The sequence below is a fragment of the Actinia tenebrosa genome, unplaced genomic scaffold (genome assembly GCF_029948245.1).
Source record: "Actinia tenebrosa isolate PJP-AT-01 unplaced genomic scaffold, QUT_ActTen_1.0 PGA_scaffold7__59_contigs__length_16204524, whole genome shotgun sequence".
NCBI lineage: Eukaryota > Metazoa > Cnidaria > Anthozoa > Actiniaria > Actiniidae > Actinia > Actinia tenebrosa.
The window spans coordinates 13,777,536-13,794,754 of NW_028292584.1; the positions used below are offsets into that span (position 1 = coordinate 13,777,536).

The window sequence follows — 17,219 nt, forward strand, 5'->3', positions numbered from 1 at the left end:
AAGAAGAAGAAGAAGAAGAGAAGTAAGAAGAAAGAAGAAGATAGCAGAAGAGAGAAGAAGAGACTGAGAAAATTGCAGATTGCAGATAATGGAAAATTAAAAAAAGTGGAAAGCCTTCATCAGGATTCACAGCACGAAAACCTATCGCTCCAGAAAAATGCTATTAAAGCCCCCGCACGATACTAAATCCATTAAAAAAGTTATATAGATTTTATATTTAAAGAAAATAGATCAGTTCACCCAGCGGTTGCCAAGAAAAACCTTTATCTGTTAGTCGTCAAGGCAACAACAATTACCCACTACGTCACTGCAAATCTTATGTTGTGTTCATACAGGAAAAATGGCCAATTAGTTGTCTGTGACATGTTAAACAAAACATTACACAAATTCTATTCAAGAAAAGCAAACAAAAGAATGTTTATCCATGATCGTTTGACTCATTGTAAATGTTTCGGTTGAAAAGTTTTAATTTTTAAAATGAAAACATGACGTTTTTGTGGTCATAATGAAGAAGACTATAATATACTTTTGACTTGATTATTTGTCTAGCGTTGTTATTTTACACCGATTTTTTTAACACTGGAAATATCAAACAGAAAATTGAAATATGTTTTAAAACAAAATAGTTCAATTAAAATGATGTCAGATGTATACGATCTATATTGTTTAGTCTATAAGGGAATAAAACATATCATGGGCCATTTTGATCAATTATTTATCTTTTGGCTCGGATTTTGGCATAAATTTTAAATTGGAATACCTTTTTTTATGAGCTGTCTACTAAATTTGGTACAAACTCTGTGCAGTTTTAATTTAATAAAGTAAGTGAAGTCGTCATTAAATAACATCTTTAGATTTCTTTTGCATTGGAATAAACAAATGAGGCGATTAACTAGATTTGACTAATTTTTCTTCTCACATAGCGCCCTTTTTAGGCTTTACTTTTTTCTTTATCCTTGTTATTCCTCAAACTCCAAAAGTGGTTGGCTACTCCCCAAAGCCACCCTCCCCCTCCCCCCCTCCCCCTCCCCCTCTCCATTCGTACTATAAGGTACCTCAAGAATTATGCTCGTTAGTCGACCCAATTTTTGTCATGCAATCATCTTGCTTTTCTTTCTATTTTCAGATGCCCAACAACTAAAAAGTGACAAACAGACGAAGTAACCAGAAAACAGAAGTCATTTACTCTTACTATTACTAGTGTTATTTAGTCTTTTATTATTTTAATCAAGTGTTTTTTTTTTCGGTGGCTGACAAGGGACATTCAGTGAGTTAGACAAGTTGCCGCAAATAATAAACCAGTTGCTGCAAAGTTATATGAGAGAAACAAGTTGCGGCAAATTAATATTAGAGAAACAAGTTGCGACAAATATAAGAAACGCGTTGCTGCAAACTTAATAAAAAAAGAATTCTTAGAAAATTAAAAACTGCTGGACATTATGGAGGTTAAAACGTACCGTTGTCGACATGGCTAAAAATTAAAACCGTACCGACTCCCGTACGAATAACAATTGCGAATAATCCATACGGGAGTGAAAAATGTTGGTAAATATTCGCTGAACCGACTCCCGTACGAATAACAATCGCGAATAATTCGTACGGGAGTGAAAAATTAATGTTGGTAAATATTTGCTGAACCGACTCCCGTACGAATAACAATCGCGAATAATTCGTACGGGAGTGAAAAATTAATGTTGGTAAATATTTGCTGAACCGACTCCCGTACGAATAGCAATGGCGAATAATTCGTACGGGAGTGAAAAATGTTGGTAATGATATTTGCTGAACCGACTCCCGTACGAATTACAATCGCGAATAAAATTCGTACGGGAGTGAAAAATTATTTTTCGTTTATTTTTTCAATAGCCGTGTTACCGTTGCTATAGTACTCATACAAAATTTTTACTTTAATTGCCTCTTGGACAAAAATTATAAATGAATATTTCAATTACGAACAAGAAAGAGTGGATAAAAAGCAGAAAAATAAGGCCAAAAAAATATGCGTCCCCGGGTGGGCTTGAACCACCAACCTTTCGGTTAACAGCCGAACGCGCTAACCGATTGCGCCACGGAGACGACGTTGATTTATAAATTTGAAAATAGGTTAATAAAGCATATTTCGATCTCCCAAATCTTTAGAACCTTTTTGGATCAAATTTAGATAGAAGACAAGAATTCATCTCCATTTCCATATCATCGTTTAAGGATAATTTTATATAAGCGTCAATATTCAATGAATTAAAGAGTTTTTTGTGAAAAAGTTATCGCCCGTTTTTTAGTTTGTACCAGTCCTCACATGGGCTCAGCCACAGGGAATCCAATTTAAAAAGGCATAAGACGAAAATAAACAGCAAAATATATTCTTTATTAGATTTCTTGTATTTGAAATCACGATAGTGTGCTAGAGTGTCCTCAGTATAATACCGGGAAATAGAAAATCAATCAAAGGTACAATAGAATATTTTTATATAGTCGACCACTGTAGTATTGGGCTTCCTATGCTTACCTTCTGAATTCAAGATGGCGGCTTCTGTGAAGAGAAAAGCCGAAGGAACAGTTCCTGCTGAAGAGAGTGATTTGCTCAGAATAACACCACTGTAAGTCAGCCACTTATAATATATAGACTAAGTATTGTAATAAGGATGCCAAATAGAAAAAGAATACCTTGAAATGTTTTGAAACTAATGTTTTTCCACGTGCTTCAGTTGTCGAGGTTGTTTGATAACTCGATTTTCTTGGAGCTTTTTGAGTTGCATTTTAGGCCAAATTACTTGGTAAAGCTTTATTTTTCTTTTGTTTTACGGATTGGTTGATGTTTTATATTTATTCATTTTAAAGAGGAGCTGGTCAAGAGGTCGGAAGATCATGTCATTTTCTGGAATTCAAAGGCAAAAAAGTTCTTGTAAGTGTGAGAACTTAACTAAAGCTTATCCATTCAGACCCATTTAAACTGACAGTAGTATAGCTGAACGTTGTTAGATCCTATATCCTTTAAATCTGCTAGTTTTAATTTATATAATATTAATTGTAGCGTAAGGAGTAAATTTGTTAGAGTATATATGTAGTTCAAATCGTCATACAATGCAGCTTGCACCTATTCCATTTCCATAAATTACATGAACCACACAACCTATTGGGAAGCACAGATGATGTGTGCCTCTCACCAATGCACAGGTTCAAGTGTTGCCAGGCTTGGTATCATATGCATTTAAGGTTGTTTGTTGGTTCTCCTGTGCTTCCAGGTTTTTCTCCAAGGTCTAAGGTTTTCCTAGCTTGCAAATTCCGGATGTGACACAGGCTAAGGTTTTCCTCCCTCCAAGAAAACTCAATAAGCCTGAAGCAAGATGAAGTTTTACCCCTGTCTCTAGACCATAATCTGCTTTTGTTCTTTAATTATGACTATTGTTCCTGTATTCTCTAAGGAATCAAAAATTTTAATATGAAAGAATTTAAAAAACTGTCATGGTATAGGGTCGGGGGTAAAACGTCATCTCGCTTCAGGCTTATTCTAAATCCCAATGATCTTAGGAGATATTCTTAATAGGTTTAACCTCTTATATTTTCTTTTGCGCTATAATGCAAATAAATTGGTTATTTTTAATTTTGATTTTAATAGACCTAATTTGTGGTGTGACAATGTTTTCCTATTTCAGTGTGACAAACCTCCAGAGGATTCATTTTCTTTTGTTTTTACTCTTTGAAAAATTCATGAGTATTTATGGGCTAACCCTAACGATTTATCCACTGGATAAGGATTTATCAATCAGATTACACTATCCAAACTTTGTATTTTTGTTTGACGGCAGTCAATGTGTTGTAATTTTGATAATAGCCATAATTATCTACATTTGTTATTTGTTTTTAGCTGGATTGTGGTATCCACCCTGGGATGATGGGAGTTGAGTCACTGCCCTTCCTGGATGAGATTGATACAGCAGAAATAGATCTTCTCCTCATTAGTCAGTAAGTAGAATAACAACAATGTGTAGTTCAGAATTTGTATTTGTAAAAGGACCCCATTACCCCCAGGAACTTCCAATTTTCTTCCTTACAAACCAGGGCCGTAGTTTCAACCGGACCAACTTTCAGGAAAAAATATAAGAAAAATAATAAAAAAATATAAGAAAAACTGAAAACCCTCGAAAACCGGACCAATCAGAAATTTGTGGCTACGGCCCTGCAAACTGTAATTTTGTTCTTTCTGTGACCCCCCTCCCCTCCATAATTTCCAATTTCCTCAGTGAGTGGGTTATTGATATTTTTTTCAAACCTACGCAATATATACATGTACATGCATGCTATTTGCAAAAACATAAAAGTCTGTGTCCTGTGTTCCTACAGACTCGCTTACTCAGGGTTAGCCTCATTTCACTGTCAAAATATTCACAAAAACCAACGGTAATTTAAAAAAAAAAGAAAAAAAAAAAAGAATGCACAATGCTAACAATAAAAAAAGTTTAAAATTTCACAGACCTTCACTGGAACACAATAATATTCTACACAACATTGAGGAAAACCCTCAACCATCAAAAAGGAATTCAATAATATTATTTGATGATTTATAAAAAGGGCATAAGATTATTCTCCTTCACCTCATACTGCCTCACCAAGCACCACTTACTGTAGCTTCGAAGTGCTGCAGATTACAATACAAACCTTCTATTTCTTATTCAAACTTTATTCTTAATTTGTAGCTTCCATCTTGATCACTGTGGTGCACTGCCATGGCTTCTTGAAAAGGTACAAATGATATATGATATGACCATTACAGGATGAGACAGTTTTGCCACTTGTTTGCCACTGGTGATTGAGTGCTCTCCTTGTAAAACGACATGGACTAGGGCTTAAAATAATGCCAGTAAGGTGCCGGTCATGATGAAGGGCCAAATTAGTTTCAGCTTGGTCATACATGTTCATCATTTCTGGCACAACAAGACTGATCAAAATGATTGGAAAGATTTGACCAGACAAGTTTTCATTCTGGACAATCATTGTTCGATGTCTTGCCATTATTTTATGACTTGAAGGACAATTATACATAAATTAATGACATCTGAATTGTTTAGTGAGTTACAATAAGTGTGCAGTTACTAGTGCATGAAATTGTACGATTTGCGGCCGTGACAAAACAGGGTTTGGTGGACATCAGTCAAAGCATTTTCATAACATTGTTGAAAAACACATATACCTATGGAAGGTCATGAAAACACCCTGACTGACGTCCACCAAAACCTTCTTCATCATGAATACAAACTGTATGATTTTGTTCATGTAATTGGGAAGTGATGTAAATCAACTAAAAAATATAAAAATGGAATACTTAATCAAATTTCTTTCAGACAACATTCAAGGGACGAGTGTTCATGACACATGCCACCAAAGCTATTTACAGGTCAGCCTGTGTTGTTTAGGGAATTCCCAGTCTGATACAGTTTAGTAGTGTTTGAGTGTCATTCTCTCCCTACAATCAAAGATTTTACTTTTTGTTCTAAATAAGCCTGAAGCAAGATGACGTTTTCCCCCCGTCTCTAGACCATAATCCTTTTCACACTGCTTTTGTTCTTTAATTATGACTATTGTTCCTGTTTTCTCTAAGGAATCAAAAATTTGAATATGAAAGAATTTTAAAAACTATTATGGTATAGAGTCGGGGGTAAAACGTCATCTCGCTTCAGGCTTATTGGCTGACTGTTTGACAATCATTGGCCATATAAACACTATATCCACCTAATGAATTTACCTTGTAGTGGTAATGTGTGTGTGAGTGAAAGTGGTATTAATATTTAGATCTTATGAGCGGGAGGTCTGTACGGGATAATCTTGACCGAGGTCGGAATGTACAGACCAAGCTCGGTTGATAAGAGTTTTATTATATGACCACTTTTCATTGAAAAGGACAACATGTTTTCGCCGTAAGATTAATATGCGATCGGACCGGTTACTACCGGAGAATCTAGACCAGTCCGCGATGCAATCTATACATTCAGATTGCTCGATTTGCTAGTGTCCAGGCTTATTAAATAAATATTTTTATTTTAGGTGGCTGCTATCAGATTATGTAAAAGTCAGGTAAGAAATCGATTCTTAGATTTATTGTATTTTATATTATTTACTAGATAAATAAATCAACTTTGTAATATAGAGAATAACACTTGACAGTTGACATTCATAGATGTACTGTAATTACAAAGGCAGCAACTTCTCCTCAGATATTTTAAAACCCTGAGTGTTAGTCCACTGGTCGAGACATGAACCATGACCTTCCGCACAACAGGCTCTGAAAATTTAGAGACTTTCACCTATGACCAGATAGATATTAAATTATTGGTGGTTTTGTATGTATGCCCATCTATTTTCTTCATTAATTGATTCATAATTTGATAATTTGTTTTAGTAATATTGCTGCTGAAGATATGCTGTATACTGAGTCTGATTTGGAAAAGAGCATGGACAAGATAGAAACAATTCACTTTCACCAAGTAAGTCATCTAAAGTACATTATGATTTTATGTAACTTCACTTGCATTTTTCAGTTGGTTAGATCGCTTTGTTTTTGGTTATGGTAACATCTCATTTGTAAATAGTTGTTGTTCATATTTGCTATCATTCCCCGATGATGGCTCGATCAGCCAAAAACTTTTAACAATATAATATATATATATAGATATTTATAACGATTGGTTAATCCAAAAGGAAAAAGAAGTTGGTGGTATAAAGTTCTGGTGCTACCATGCTGGGCATGTTCTGGGAGCAGCTATGTTTATGATTGAAATAGCAGGAGTTAAGGTATGTATTGATTTAATCTGGGAATGAAAGATGGTGTATCTGGTGAACTTGCCTCTCATCTCTTGTTAGTCTCTCTCTTGCATGTGACAACAAAGGAGCCCAATTTGGAGGGCAAAACAAAATGATTTCATTTTCTTAGTAATTGGAAATCTATTGTTATGTCCTCCAGATTGAGCTGCATTCTGACATACTGCAAGGAGTCTATTCCATGTTCGTTGTTCTCCAGATTCTCTACTCCGCCCCCCCCCCCCCCCCCACCCCCCATCCACAAAACCTTGAAAAAATTTATTTCAATTTGATGTTATTAAGCTCTTCCCTGACTTTGATTAGCTCATACTGTATGTTGTTTTAGGGTAATAATAAAATAAACCTCCTCGGCTCGGACAGTGTTTGAATCCCATTTCAGACCATATGTCATTCCCTAGAGTAACATTTCTTTGTTTAATGGTTGCACATGAGAAGACACATGAATATGGATGCGACTCAAACAAAGAATCTTATTCTCAAGACCATGTGTCATTCCCTAGAGTATCATTTCTTTGTTTAACGGTTGCACACTATGAGAAGGCACGTGAACTATTGATACAACTCAAACAAAGAATCTTATTCTTAAGCGAATGACACGTGGTATAAAATGGGAAAACATTATGCCCAAGGTAAAGAGCAAGGAGGTACATTGCAGTAGTGATCAGGGATTAACAAAGGTTTTTTGCTTGTCTTTTTAGATTTTGTACACAGGTGATTTCTCAAGACAGGAAGACAGACATCTTATGGCCGCTGAAATACCAACTATATCTCCAGATATCCTTATTGTTGTAAGTATAAATTGATTAAAATCATTCTTGGAAATTCAACTTTTTGTACATTGTATTCTCTAATGAGTGTTCTTTACAGTTTGTACACATACAAATTTACTAAACCCTGCAGTTGTCAAACCTGCCACTGTTTTTTTGATGAGTTAAGTTGTCTTTTGCAGGAGCAGGGGTAGCTCAATTGGTTAGTGCGCGACCTTCAGAGCTTGAGATCCATGGTTCGATCCTTAGGATCTCCACGTCTGTTTCGACTTCTCTCTAATCTGTGTAGCTTCAGCTTTAAATACTTTTAAAACAGAGCACTGATAGGGAGAGGGGGTAAAGTGCACACAGTCGGCTTCCATTGATAGCAGTTGAATTTCAACTGAAGGAGCTACTGAAGTTAAATATAGGTACTTTACCTTTGCAGGAAGCAACATATGGAACACATATTCATGAAAAGCGTGAAGAAAGAGAAACTCGCTTTACAGGTACATTTAGTTATTTTTAATGTTTAGTCATATTTTCATGTGCCTTAAGTTAAAGTCGGTAATGTCATGGTAAATGTAATGTATATCTTTAGGTACTGTACATGATATTGTCAATCGCGGTGGTCGGTGCTTGATTCCTGTCTTTGCCCTTGGCCGTGCTCAGGAACTTCTCCTTATTCTTGGTAAGTAAGGTTTGATGAGATTCATGAGTAAGGGGTAATCCACAACCGGCAAAACGAAGCCTGTGGATGAACAAACAATGAATGGTGAAATAAAACAAAGAACACAGCTCACATGTAGAACAATACACATTGTTCACCATAATCCATGCTTTCTTTGTTTTTGTTATTTTGTCCAATCCCAAGCTTCGTTCTACCAGTGGACACCGACCCTTAGTAAGGAGATATCCTTCTTTGGTCAGAAATATCATTCAACCTTTTTGAATTTTTTTAAGGTTCAGCATATTCTTTTTGTTTAAAATGTTCTCAAATACTTGAAAAGTTCACTATTAAAGCAATAAATGCAACCTAGAACAGGTTTTTTGATAGTGTACATGTAGAACTGTTGCATTGTTTTCAGAAACTTATATCAACTTAAAATTATATTTTACAACCACACACCACTACTCATAAACTCCATGAGGTTAATTCCACACACACTACCACTACAGTTCCCTCTCAAGCTTGTTGTTGTCATCTTTGTATCATCAGATGAATACTGGCAGAACCATCCAGAGCTGCACGACATCCCAATATATTATGCTTCACAGCTCGCCAAGAAGTGCATGTCAGGTACTGGTTTACATTGAGCATAAGATTCATGTCGGGAATGGGTAGTACATGTGTAAATAGCAAGAAAATGTTCTGAGGACTTTAAACAACAAGCTTTCTGAAGAGAGGGTTAGGGTTATTAATAATTACTGGGTGCGGCTCTAAATTTTGATCTGTTTATTTTCAGTCTTCCAGACTTATGTTAATGCAATGAATGACAAAATCAAGAAACAGGTATGCGTTTTCAAACAAATATACATTGGTGTTGACTTATGCGTATCTTCAAGAAAACAATGATCAAGAATCATTAATTTTCAATATTGTAACAAATGCATCTTTGTTCCTATTTCAGATAGCCATTTCCAACCCATTTGTGTTCAAGCACATTTCAAATTTAAAGGTAAGAATATGTTTGTGCAACTGCTACAAAAACAGTGTCAGTATGAGTATTGAATAATGTAAAATATGCAATGTGGATAATATTTAACAATTATTTGCCAAAGGTGGAGTGCTGAATTTTATAAATGTTTTAGTAATATGAGACTTGAATATCAGAGAAAAGACGAAATTTAGGATAAGAAACGTTTTAGTATTACTTCCGCTCCAGCAGTGTTTGTCGTCCCATAATCACTGGTTGCTCGACCAATCAATGTGCACAAAACTGTATATTCAATTCTAAAATTATGCTAACTATTAATTAATCATTACTATTTATTATTAGTGATTAATGATTAATTAGATTAATTAACAACTCTTTTTGCACAGAGCATTGATCAATTTGATGACATCGGGCCATCAGTTGTCATGGCAAGCCCAGGAATGATGCAGGTAAATAATATGCTTTTAGATATATCTCAATCATTTACAGTAAGCTCCCCAATGGCTTAGTTGGGTCAACTATCCGTTTGGTTCCTGAGCTGGAGAACCTGGAGAAAAGCCGCAAGAAAATTCCTTGAATCAAGGGTTAGATTCCACAAAAATACCCTTGAATCAAGGGAGAGACCTAACAAACTTTCCTCACATGTGATGCCGAGTCCAGAAATCGAACCCGAGACTCAATTGGAGCTCATTTGACCATCCTTGATCCATTTTTTCGATTTTTTTAAAAATTTTATAGATTTAACCAAGGTGTTCCAAATATGAATGCAATGGCTCTTAGGTAATTTCTTTATTGATTTATTTCATGGAGTGTTTTTGTTTTTGTAGAGTGGCCTATCACGTGAGCTATTTGAACAATGGTGCACAGACCGACGTAACGGTGTCATTATTGCTGGTTACTGTGTGGAGGGAACACTAGCAAAGGTTCGTCGCTCTTGTATATGGAAATGTTAAGTTATGATATATTTCTAGGTCCAACAAAAAAACAAAAAAAATCCTTGATGATTTAACCTCCAACTTAAACTGTTAGAACTTTGGACAACAAATCCTGTCATGAAAAAAAAAAATTTAAAGTGCTACTACGACGAAAATCGCTCAAACTTGGATTCAGCTGAAACTTCCTAAGAATACTCTTTAAAGGTCCAATAATCACTGTATGAAGTGTTTTCTCGATATTCATGACGAAACTATGATATTTTTACGATTATTTTTTGAAGTCTGCGACGTCATACACTCAACATCGAACATCGCTCCATACATTTCTTTGTAGTTTATGATCAAAATATCAGTAGTAAAGGGAGAAAGAAATACCCAAACACCCCAAAATATAAATTATAGTCACAAGTAATGTGAAATAAGCACATTAGCCACCCTTTGGGCTTCATAGGAATAAAATAAATTAAGGATTTATATGTAAAGGAATATATGTAGCAATGTTCGATGTTGAGTGTATGACGTCACAGACTCCAAAAAAATAATCGTAAAAATATCATACTTTCGTACTGAATATTGAGAAAACACTTCATACAGTGATTATTGGACCTTTAAAGAGTATTTTTAGGAAGTTTCAGCTGAATCCAAGTTTGAGCGATTTTCGTCGTAGTAGCACTTTAATGTTTATGGAAATACTTTTTGTTGTGGACCTGGAAGTCGTTTTTTTCAAGACGATTGGCTTACAGTTCAAATAACAGTACTTGTATCTTTATATTTATTGTCAATGAAGGTTTTGCAACATCATGTGCCCACGCCCATTATCCTGCTTGGGCTGCCTGTGGTTAGATGGCAGAACAATAAAATCCCTTTGCTCCTGGGAATTGAATTCTTTCTCATGTAAAACGATTGTATTGTGCCTGCCATCTAACATGGCTGCCGTCACGTGATGGTTTTCAGGTTTTTTATTTTATTATTTGTCATAATTTCCCAACAGAATTTGATGTCTGAGCCTGAAGAGGTCACGACCATGACAGGACAGAAGATACAGAGAAAATGTTCTGTGGGTAAGTCGCTTAGACTGTAACACCACATTGTTTACAAACATTACATCCTCCTTTTGGAATTATATTATTATTATTATTAATATTATTATTATTATTATTATTATTATTATTATTATTTATTTATTTTTATTTTTATATTATTATCCCGCTCAAGACTCTCTGAGAGACTCTCTGAGTCTTTCAATTTGCAGTTTCATAAGTTGCTTGATATACTGCAAGAATCAGCTCAATTTGATACATTACGACCGCAGTACAAATATATATGTCATATATATTATATTTATAATAATTATATTTTTGCTTTCAATCACAAGTTTTTTACCACTTTGTCTTGGGCGTAATGTTTTGCCCATTTCAGACCGCGTGTCATTCTCTTGAGAATAAGATTCTTTGTTTGAGTTATATCCATATTCATGTGTCTTCTCATGTGCAACCAGTAATCAAAGAAATGATACTCTAGGGAATGACATATGGTGTGATATGGGAAAACGATACGCCCAAGTTAAATGCACCTTCAAATAGCTTTCTGTCAGCCCAAAAGGCAAACAAAGTTTATTGATATTCGTTTCATTTTATAGATTACATCTCGTTTTCCGCGCACACGGACTATGAACAGACCAGTGAATTCATTAGAACACTCAAGCCACCAAACATTGTATGTAAACGTTTTTCCATCCATTCTTTCTTTCCTTCCTTCCATCCTTCCTTCCATCCATCCTAATTCCTGCCCTAATTACTGCTTACTACCTCCTCCTCCTCCTTCTCTCCTCCTTACTCCCCCATACCTCATCTCTCCTACCTCCTTACTCCTCTCTGCTTTCTTCCTTCCTTCCCATCCCTCATCTCTCCATCCCCAGAAATCAACATAGTGCTACATGTAGTGCTTGTGGACCCACCGCCACTACTAAGGCCCCGTCCACACGTATCCGGAAATTTTTGTATCCGCAAATTATTTTTTGCGGATACGAAAATGTTTGCGTCCACATGCAGCGTATTCGAATCGTTTTCACCGTCCACACGTATCCGTTTTCGTAAAATTTGCGGATACGGATACAAAATATTGCGGACACGTGTGGACGTAACCCGTATCCGCAAAAAGAAATTTGCGGATACAAAAGTTTGCGGATACGTGTGTACGGGGCCTAAAGAGCACCTTACAGCAAGTGATGGTTGTAAGATATACCTTTTATATACGATAGATTGTTGGCATGGAAATGCATTGATTGATCTGCACAAAACCCTACTTTGATGTGATGGTACATTATACCCCTGTTGTTGAAGAGTTCAAGGGGGCTTTCATTGTCTCCACTATTTTTATATCCATTTATATTTTTATTCAATTGTCTGTTCTAGATCCTCGTTCACGGTGAGAAAAACGAAATGGGGCGGTTGAAGGCTGCGCTTATTCGAGAGTATGAAGATGATTCTGTAAGTATAACCAAAACACTAGCTTTTTAGTAGTCGACTCACAATGGACACACTCAAGAGAATATGAACTAAGAGAAGGAATCCTACCTATATAGCCTTGTAACCATCATGTGCACAGTTTGATGCTATTTTTAGCTTGGAGATATTTTGAATGAAGAACCTGATTGGTTGATTTCTTGAGGGTAGGCGGCTTCCAGTCTTGCAGTAAACAAAGTATCATTTCTGCCTGATCACTTTTCAATCGCTCATTTTTCAGGAGCTCAGTATTGTAGTTCACAATCCACCAAACTGTCAAAGTGTGGAACTTTACTTCAGAGGAGAAAAAATGGCCAAGGTAAACACAAACAGATAGAACTTTTTTTCTATTATTCTCTGTTGCATTTTTTCTGTATAACCTATGTTTTACGCTGGCAAACACCGCAAGTTACTTATCGGGAACAAAAAACATGTTTTTGTCATACGAAAGTAGGTGTTATTACGTTTAAGTAAATCGCGATCAAACTTCATGTAATTAGAGTGCATCAGTATTCCTTGCATTGGATATCTTCAAATCTAATCTGTTAGCTTTGGCTGTTGTATTGAAGAAATAGAAAACGCGCGCGCGTGCTGTGTGCAGTTAGAACAGTAGTATAGGGAATGGGGGTTCTAGCGCAGTGACCACACGAGGATTTCCCGTTTAAAGTCACTAACCCGTGTTTGCGTAGCCCTCATTCCCTATGAGACCCCCAGGATTACCCGTGGGGGTAACAGCGCACTCGAAATATGTTACTTTACGCCAGGATTACCCGTGAGGGCAACAGCGCACTCGAAATATGTTACTTTACGCCAGGATTACCCGTTAGGGAATGGGGGTTCCAGCGCAATCTCAACACGGGGTAAGACCCGCGTCAAAAATCCATCTACGGACGACCCCCACTCCAAGTGTGGTTGAGGGCAACAGCGCACTTAAATATGTTAGTCTATATATGGAGTGCGAAGATTGTAAGAGAACTTTTAAGAAAGAAGTGGACTTGAAGAAGCATTTGAAGATGAAAACGAAATGTATGAGCAGCTATGATTGTGGATGTGGTAAGAAGTTTGAGACTAAGGTTAAATTGTTTTGGCATTGTCAGGATTGTGAGTATGACTACGACGATCTGAAAAGGGTCTGGAATTAGGTATAAGATATTTCCTATTATATAGATGGAATCCCAAAGCAATTTCGAAACGGTGTCAATACCCGGTAACGGTGAGATTGACGTTAGACAGTTTTGGCGTCAGTCGGAAAGGAAGGTCAAGAGAACGCTTCGAAAAGGCATAGAAGAATTAGGAGCCCTGAAAGCGAGTATAATGGTAGAAGTAAGTTTGTCAAAAGACGAGGTAATGACGACAGCAATGTTGCGATCAAAGTCGTTAGTGATATTAGAATCCACGAATCTGGATAGGTCACTCAGTGAAGCCTTAGAAGCAATAATGGAGTCGCTGTCTAACTACACGAAAGAAGGATCGGGTTGGACAGTAGAGGAGGTTGAAGGAATAGAGATAAGTATAGCCAGGTACGTACCCATACGAGGGGGGAGTTACGTACCGCTACCAACGTGGGTAGAAAGGAAGAAGGCTATTGTAAACGTGAAGAATGAAGACAATCGATGCTTTATGTGGGCAATCAGGTCGGCACTGTATCCAGCAGAGAAGGATCCCTGTAGGACAAGTAAGTATCCCACAGATGATTTAGAGTGGGATGGTGTGGAATTTCCCATGCAGTTGATAGACATCCCCATATTTGAGGAAATAAACGATTTAGCAATTAACGTTTACGGAGTCAGAGAGCAGACGATAGTACCGTTAGTTCTGTCAAAAAGTAAAGGAGAGCGCGTACATTTATTCTACCACGGCGGACACTACTCATGGGTTAAACACATTAGCAGACTATTCTACAGACATACTAAGCACAAAGGCAAAAAGTACTTCTGTGACTGCTGCTTGCTGTCATTTACATCCTTAAATGCCCTAAAGAAACACGATGAGATCTGCCGCGGAGTCGAAGAAGTGGCGCAACGGATCCAGATACCCACCAACAAAGAGCTTTCATACGCAGACCATCAAAAGCAGATGCAAGTGCCTTACGTGATATATGCAGACTTCGAAGCGTTGATAACTAAGGAAGAGCAGAAACGTGGTGCCACGAATAAGGTAGGATTACACGAGATCTGCTCCTTTGGTTACATAGTAGTCAGATCAGACGGTAAAGCAAACCCTCCTGTGATTTACCGAGGTAAGAACGCAGCTAATGAGTTTCTAGAAGCATTGCGAGAAGAGGAGGGGGAGATTAGAGAACAATTAAGACGTCCAAAGAAGATGGAATTTACCAAAGAGAACCAGGAGGCTTTTAACAAGGCAAAAAAATGCCACATTTGTCAACATACGCTTCTTCAGTTTGGAAGACGAGCCAAGAAAGCGTGGGATGAAGATGGAAAGTATCTAGGAGAAGCTCATTTTAAATGCGGGAAGTATGCTAAGAAAGGTGAGAAGCCGGGAAAGCCCTCCACGCACTGCATTCACTGCCACAAAGCATTTGTTGAGGATTTCTATGTGGATAAGGTTAGGGATCACTGCCACATCACTGGTAAATACAGAGGAGCGGCTCATTGGAAATGCAATATAAACTTCAAAGTAAATCCAGACATGGAGATTCCGGTGTTCTTTCACAACCTCCGCGGTTACGACTCCCATTTGCTACTACAAGGAACAGACGGCTCCGACGTCAAATGCATACCCAACAACAAAGAGCGCTACATGTCCGTAACTGTGGGTAAGCTAAAGTTCTTAGATTCGCAGCAGTTTATGGCGGACTCCTTAGCAAACCTCGTAAAGTATAACACCAACTTTCCCATTTCCAGTCAATATGGCGCGGAAAGGAAAGGAGTCTACCCATATGAATACATGGATTCCTGGGATCGATTCAAAGAGTCCCTACCACCCAAAGATCGCTTCTACAGCACCCTAAACGAGTCCGGTATAAAGGATGAGGAGTACCAGCATGCGTTAGACGTGTGGGAAAAGTACTCCTGTGAGAACATGGGGGACTACCACGACATCTACCTAAGGTCTGACGTAGTGCTGCTTGCAGATGTTTTCCAAAGCTTCAGAAAGATGGCTATAGAATATTACGGATTGGATCCCGCTAATTTCTACACGGCTCCTGGGCTCAGCTGGAGTGCTTTGTTAAAGAAGACAAATGCGCAGTTGGATCTCCTAACGGAGTACGACATGTATCGGTTTATGGAAGACGGTATTCGTGGCGGCGTATGCGGACCCAGCCGACGTTACGCCCGCGCAAACAACCCCTTAGTAGAGCACGACCCAGAGAAACCAACCACATACATTTACTACCTGGATGCGAATAACCTTTATGGTTGGGCAATGTCACAGTACCTACCTGTGAGAGACTTCGAATGGGATCCAGTGAAGCCGATAGACTTCTACATGCAGGTAGGAAAGGAGGAAGACAAGGGTTACGTCTTAGAAGTGGATCTGGAGTACCCAGAGCGCCTGCACGACGAACACAATGAGTTCCCCTTAGCACCAGAAGCGATAGAGATACCATTTAAGCAGCTAAGTCCGTTGCAAAAGCAAATGTGCCCTGGTTACAAACCGTACAGGAAACTAACTATGAACCTGATGGATAAGAAGAAGTATGTGGTACATTACCGCAACCTGCAGTTCTACGTGCGACACGGAATGCGCGTAGAGAAGATCCACAGAGTCCTAAAATTCACGCAGGAACCCTGGATGCGCCCCTACATTGACTTTAACACGCAAAAGCGTACCGCAGCGAAAAATGACTTCGAGAAAAACCTCTTCAAACTGATGAACAACAGCGTGTTCGGAAAGACAATGGAGAACATCCGCAAGCGCGTAAGCGTAAAAATAGTCAGCACCAAAGAGGAAGCAGAAGCATACGTGTCACAGCCAGGCTTCGTTAGATACGTAGAAATGCTGAACTTCTACGTGATTCACATGAAAAGGGCAAACCTCTTACTAAACAAGCCCGTTTACACAGGCTTTACGGTGCTGGATCTATCGAAGCTGCTTATGTACGAGTTCTACTACGATAAGCTTAAGCCAAAGTACGGAGACCGCTGTCGCCTCCTGTACACAGACACCGACTCCCTAATTCTAGAAGTGCAAACGGAAGACGTTTACAAAGACTGCCTCCCCGACATAGACGAGTACGACACCAGCGGTTACCCGAAGGAGCACTTCCTTTACTCTGCGAAGAATAAGAAGGTAATTGGGAAGATGAAAGACGAAATGTTAGGAAAACCCATAGTAGAGTACGTGGGTCTGAAACCAAAGATGTACAGCGTGCTAAAGCTGGACGGTGTAGAAAAGAAAGCTAAAGGCGTAAAAAAGTACGTGGTTAAGAAGGACATTACGCACGAGTCCTACCTCAACGTATTACGAACACGCAAGGAACAGCGGCATAAGATGAACAGCCTGCGCAGCTATGGTCATCAGATACATAACGTCACGCAGGAGAAGGTGTCACTGTCTGCATTTGACGGTAAGCGATGGATGTGTGATGACGGAGTGCAT

At 38.0% G+C, this 17,219-nt stretch overlaps 1 protein-coding gene and 1 non-coding gene across 2 annotated transcripts in view; one reads left to right on the top strand and one right to left on the bottom strand.

Annotated features, from left to right (window-relative positions):
• Nucleotides 1–2,002: 2,002 nt before the first annotated feature.
• Nucleotides 2,003–2,076, bottom strand: Trnan-guu (transfer RNA asparagine (anticodon GUU)). The gene has a single exon. It is a non-coding gene; the product is annotated as a tRNA-Asn (tRNA).
• A 415-nt stretch (nt 2,077–2,491) lies between these two features.
• Nucleotides 2,492–17,219, top strand: part of LOC148905712 (cleavage and polyadenylation specificity factor subunit 3-like) — a 33,344-nt gene continuing 18,616 nt past the window's right edge. The window contains exons 1-20 of the mRNA XM_089039964.1: nt 2,492–2,597; nt 2,839–2,902; nt 3,866–3,963; nt 4,695–4,740; nt 5,340–5,392; nt 6,040–6,069; nt 6,395–6,479; nt 6,694–6,786; nt 7,512–7,601; nt 8,008–8,068; nt 8,161–8,250; nt 8,779–8,859; nt 9,026–9,072; nt 9,191–9,238; nt 9,604–9,666; nt 10,045–10,140; nt 11,144–11,213; nt 11,792–11,868; nt 12,567–12,641; nt 12,898–12,975. Coding sequence (XP_088896090.1) covers nt 2,521–2,597; nt 2,839–2,902; nt 3,866–3,963; nt 4,695–4,740; nt 5,340–5,392; nt 6,040–6,069; nt 6,395–6,479; nt 6,694–6,786; nt 7,512–7,601; nt 8,008–8,068; nt 8,161–8,250; nt 8,779–8,859; nt 9,026–9,072; nt 9,191–9,238; nt 9,604–9,666; nt 10,045–10,140; nt 11,144–11,213; nt 11,792–11,868; nt 12,567–12,641; nt 12,898–12,975 — 1,422 coding nt within the window. The 5' untranslated portion in view covers nt 2,492–2,520. The remainder of the gene's footprint in view (nt 2,598–2,838; nt 2,903–3,865; nt 3,964–4,694; nt 4,741–5,339; nt 5,393–6,039; nt 6,070–6,394; nt 6,480–6,693; nt 6,787–7,511; nt 7,602–8,007; nt 8,069–8,160; nt 8,251–8,778; nt 8,860–9,025; nt 9,073–9,190; nt 9,239–9,603; nt 9,667–10,044; nt 10,141–11,143; nt 11,214–11,791; nt 11,869–12,566; nt 12,642–12,897; nt 12,976–17,219) is intronic.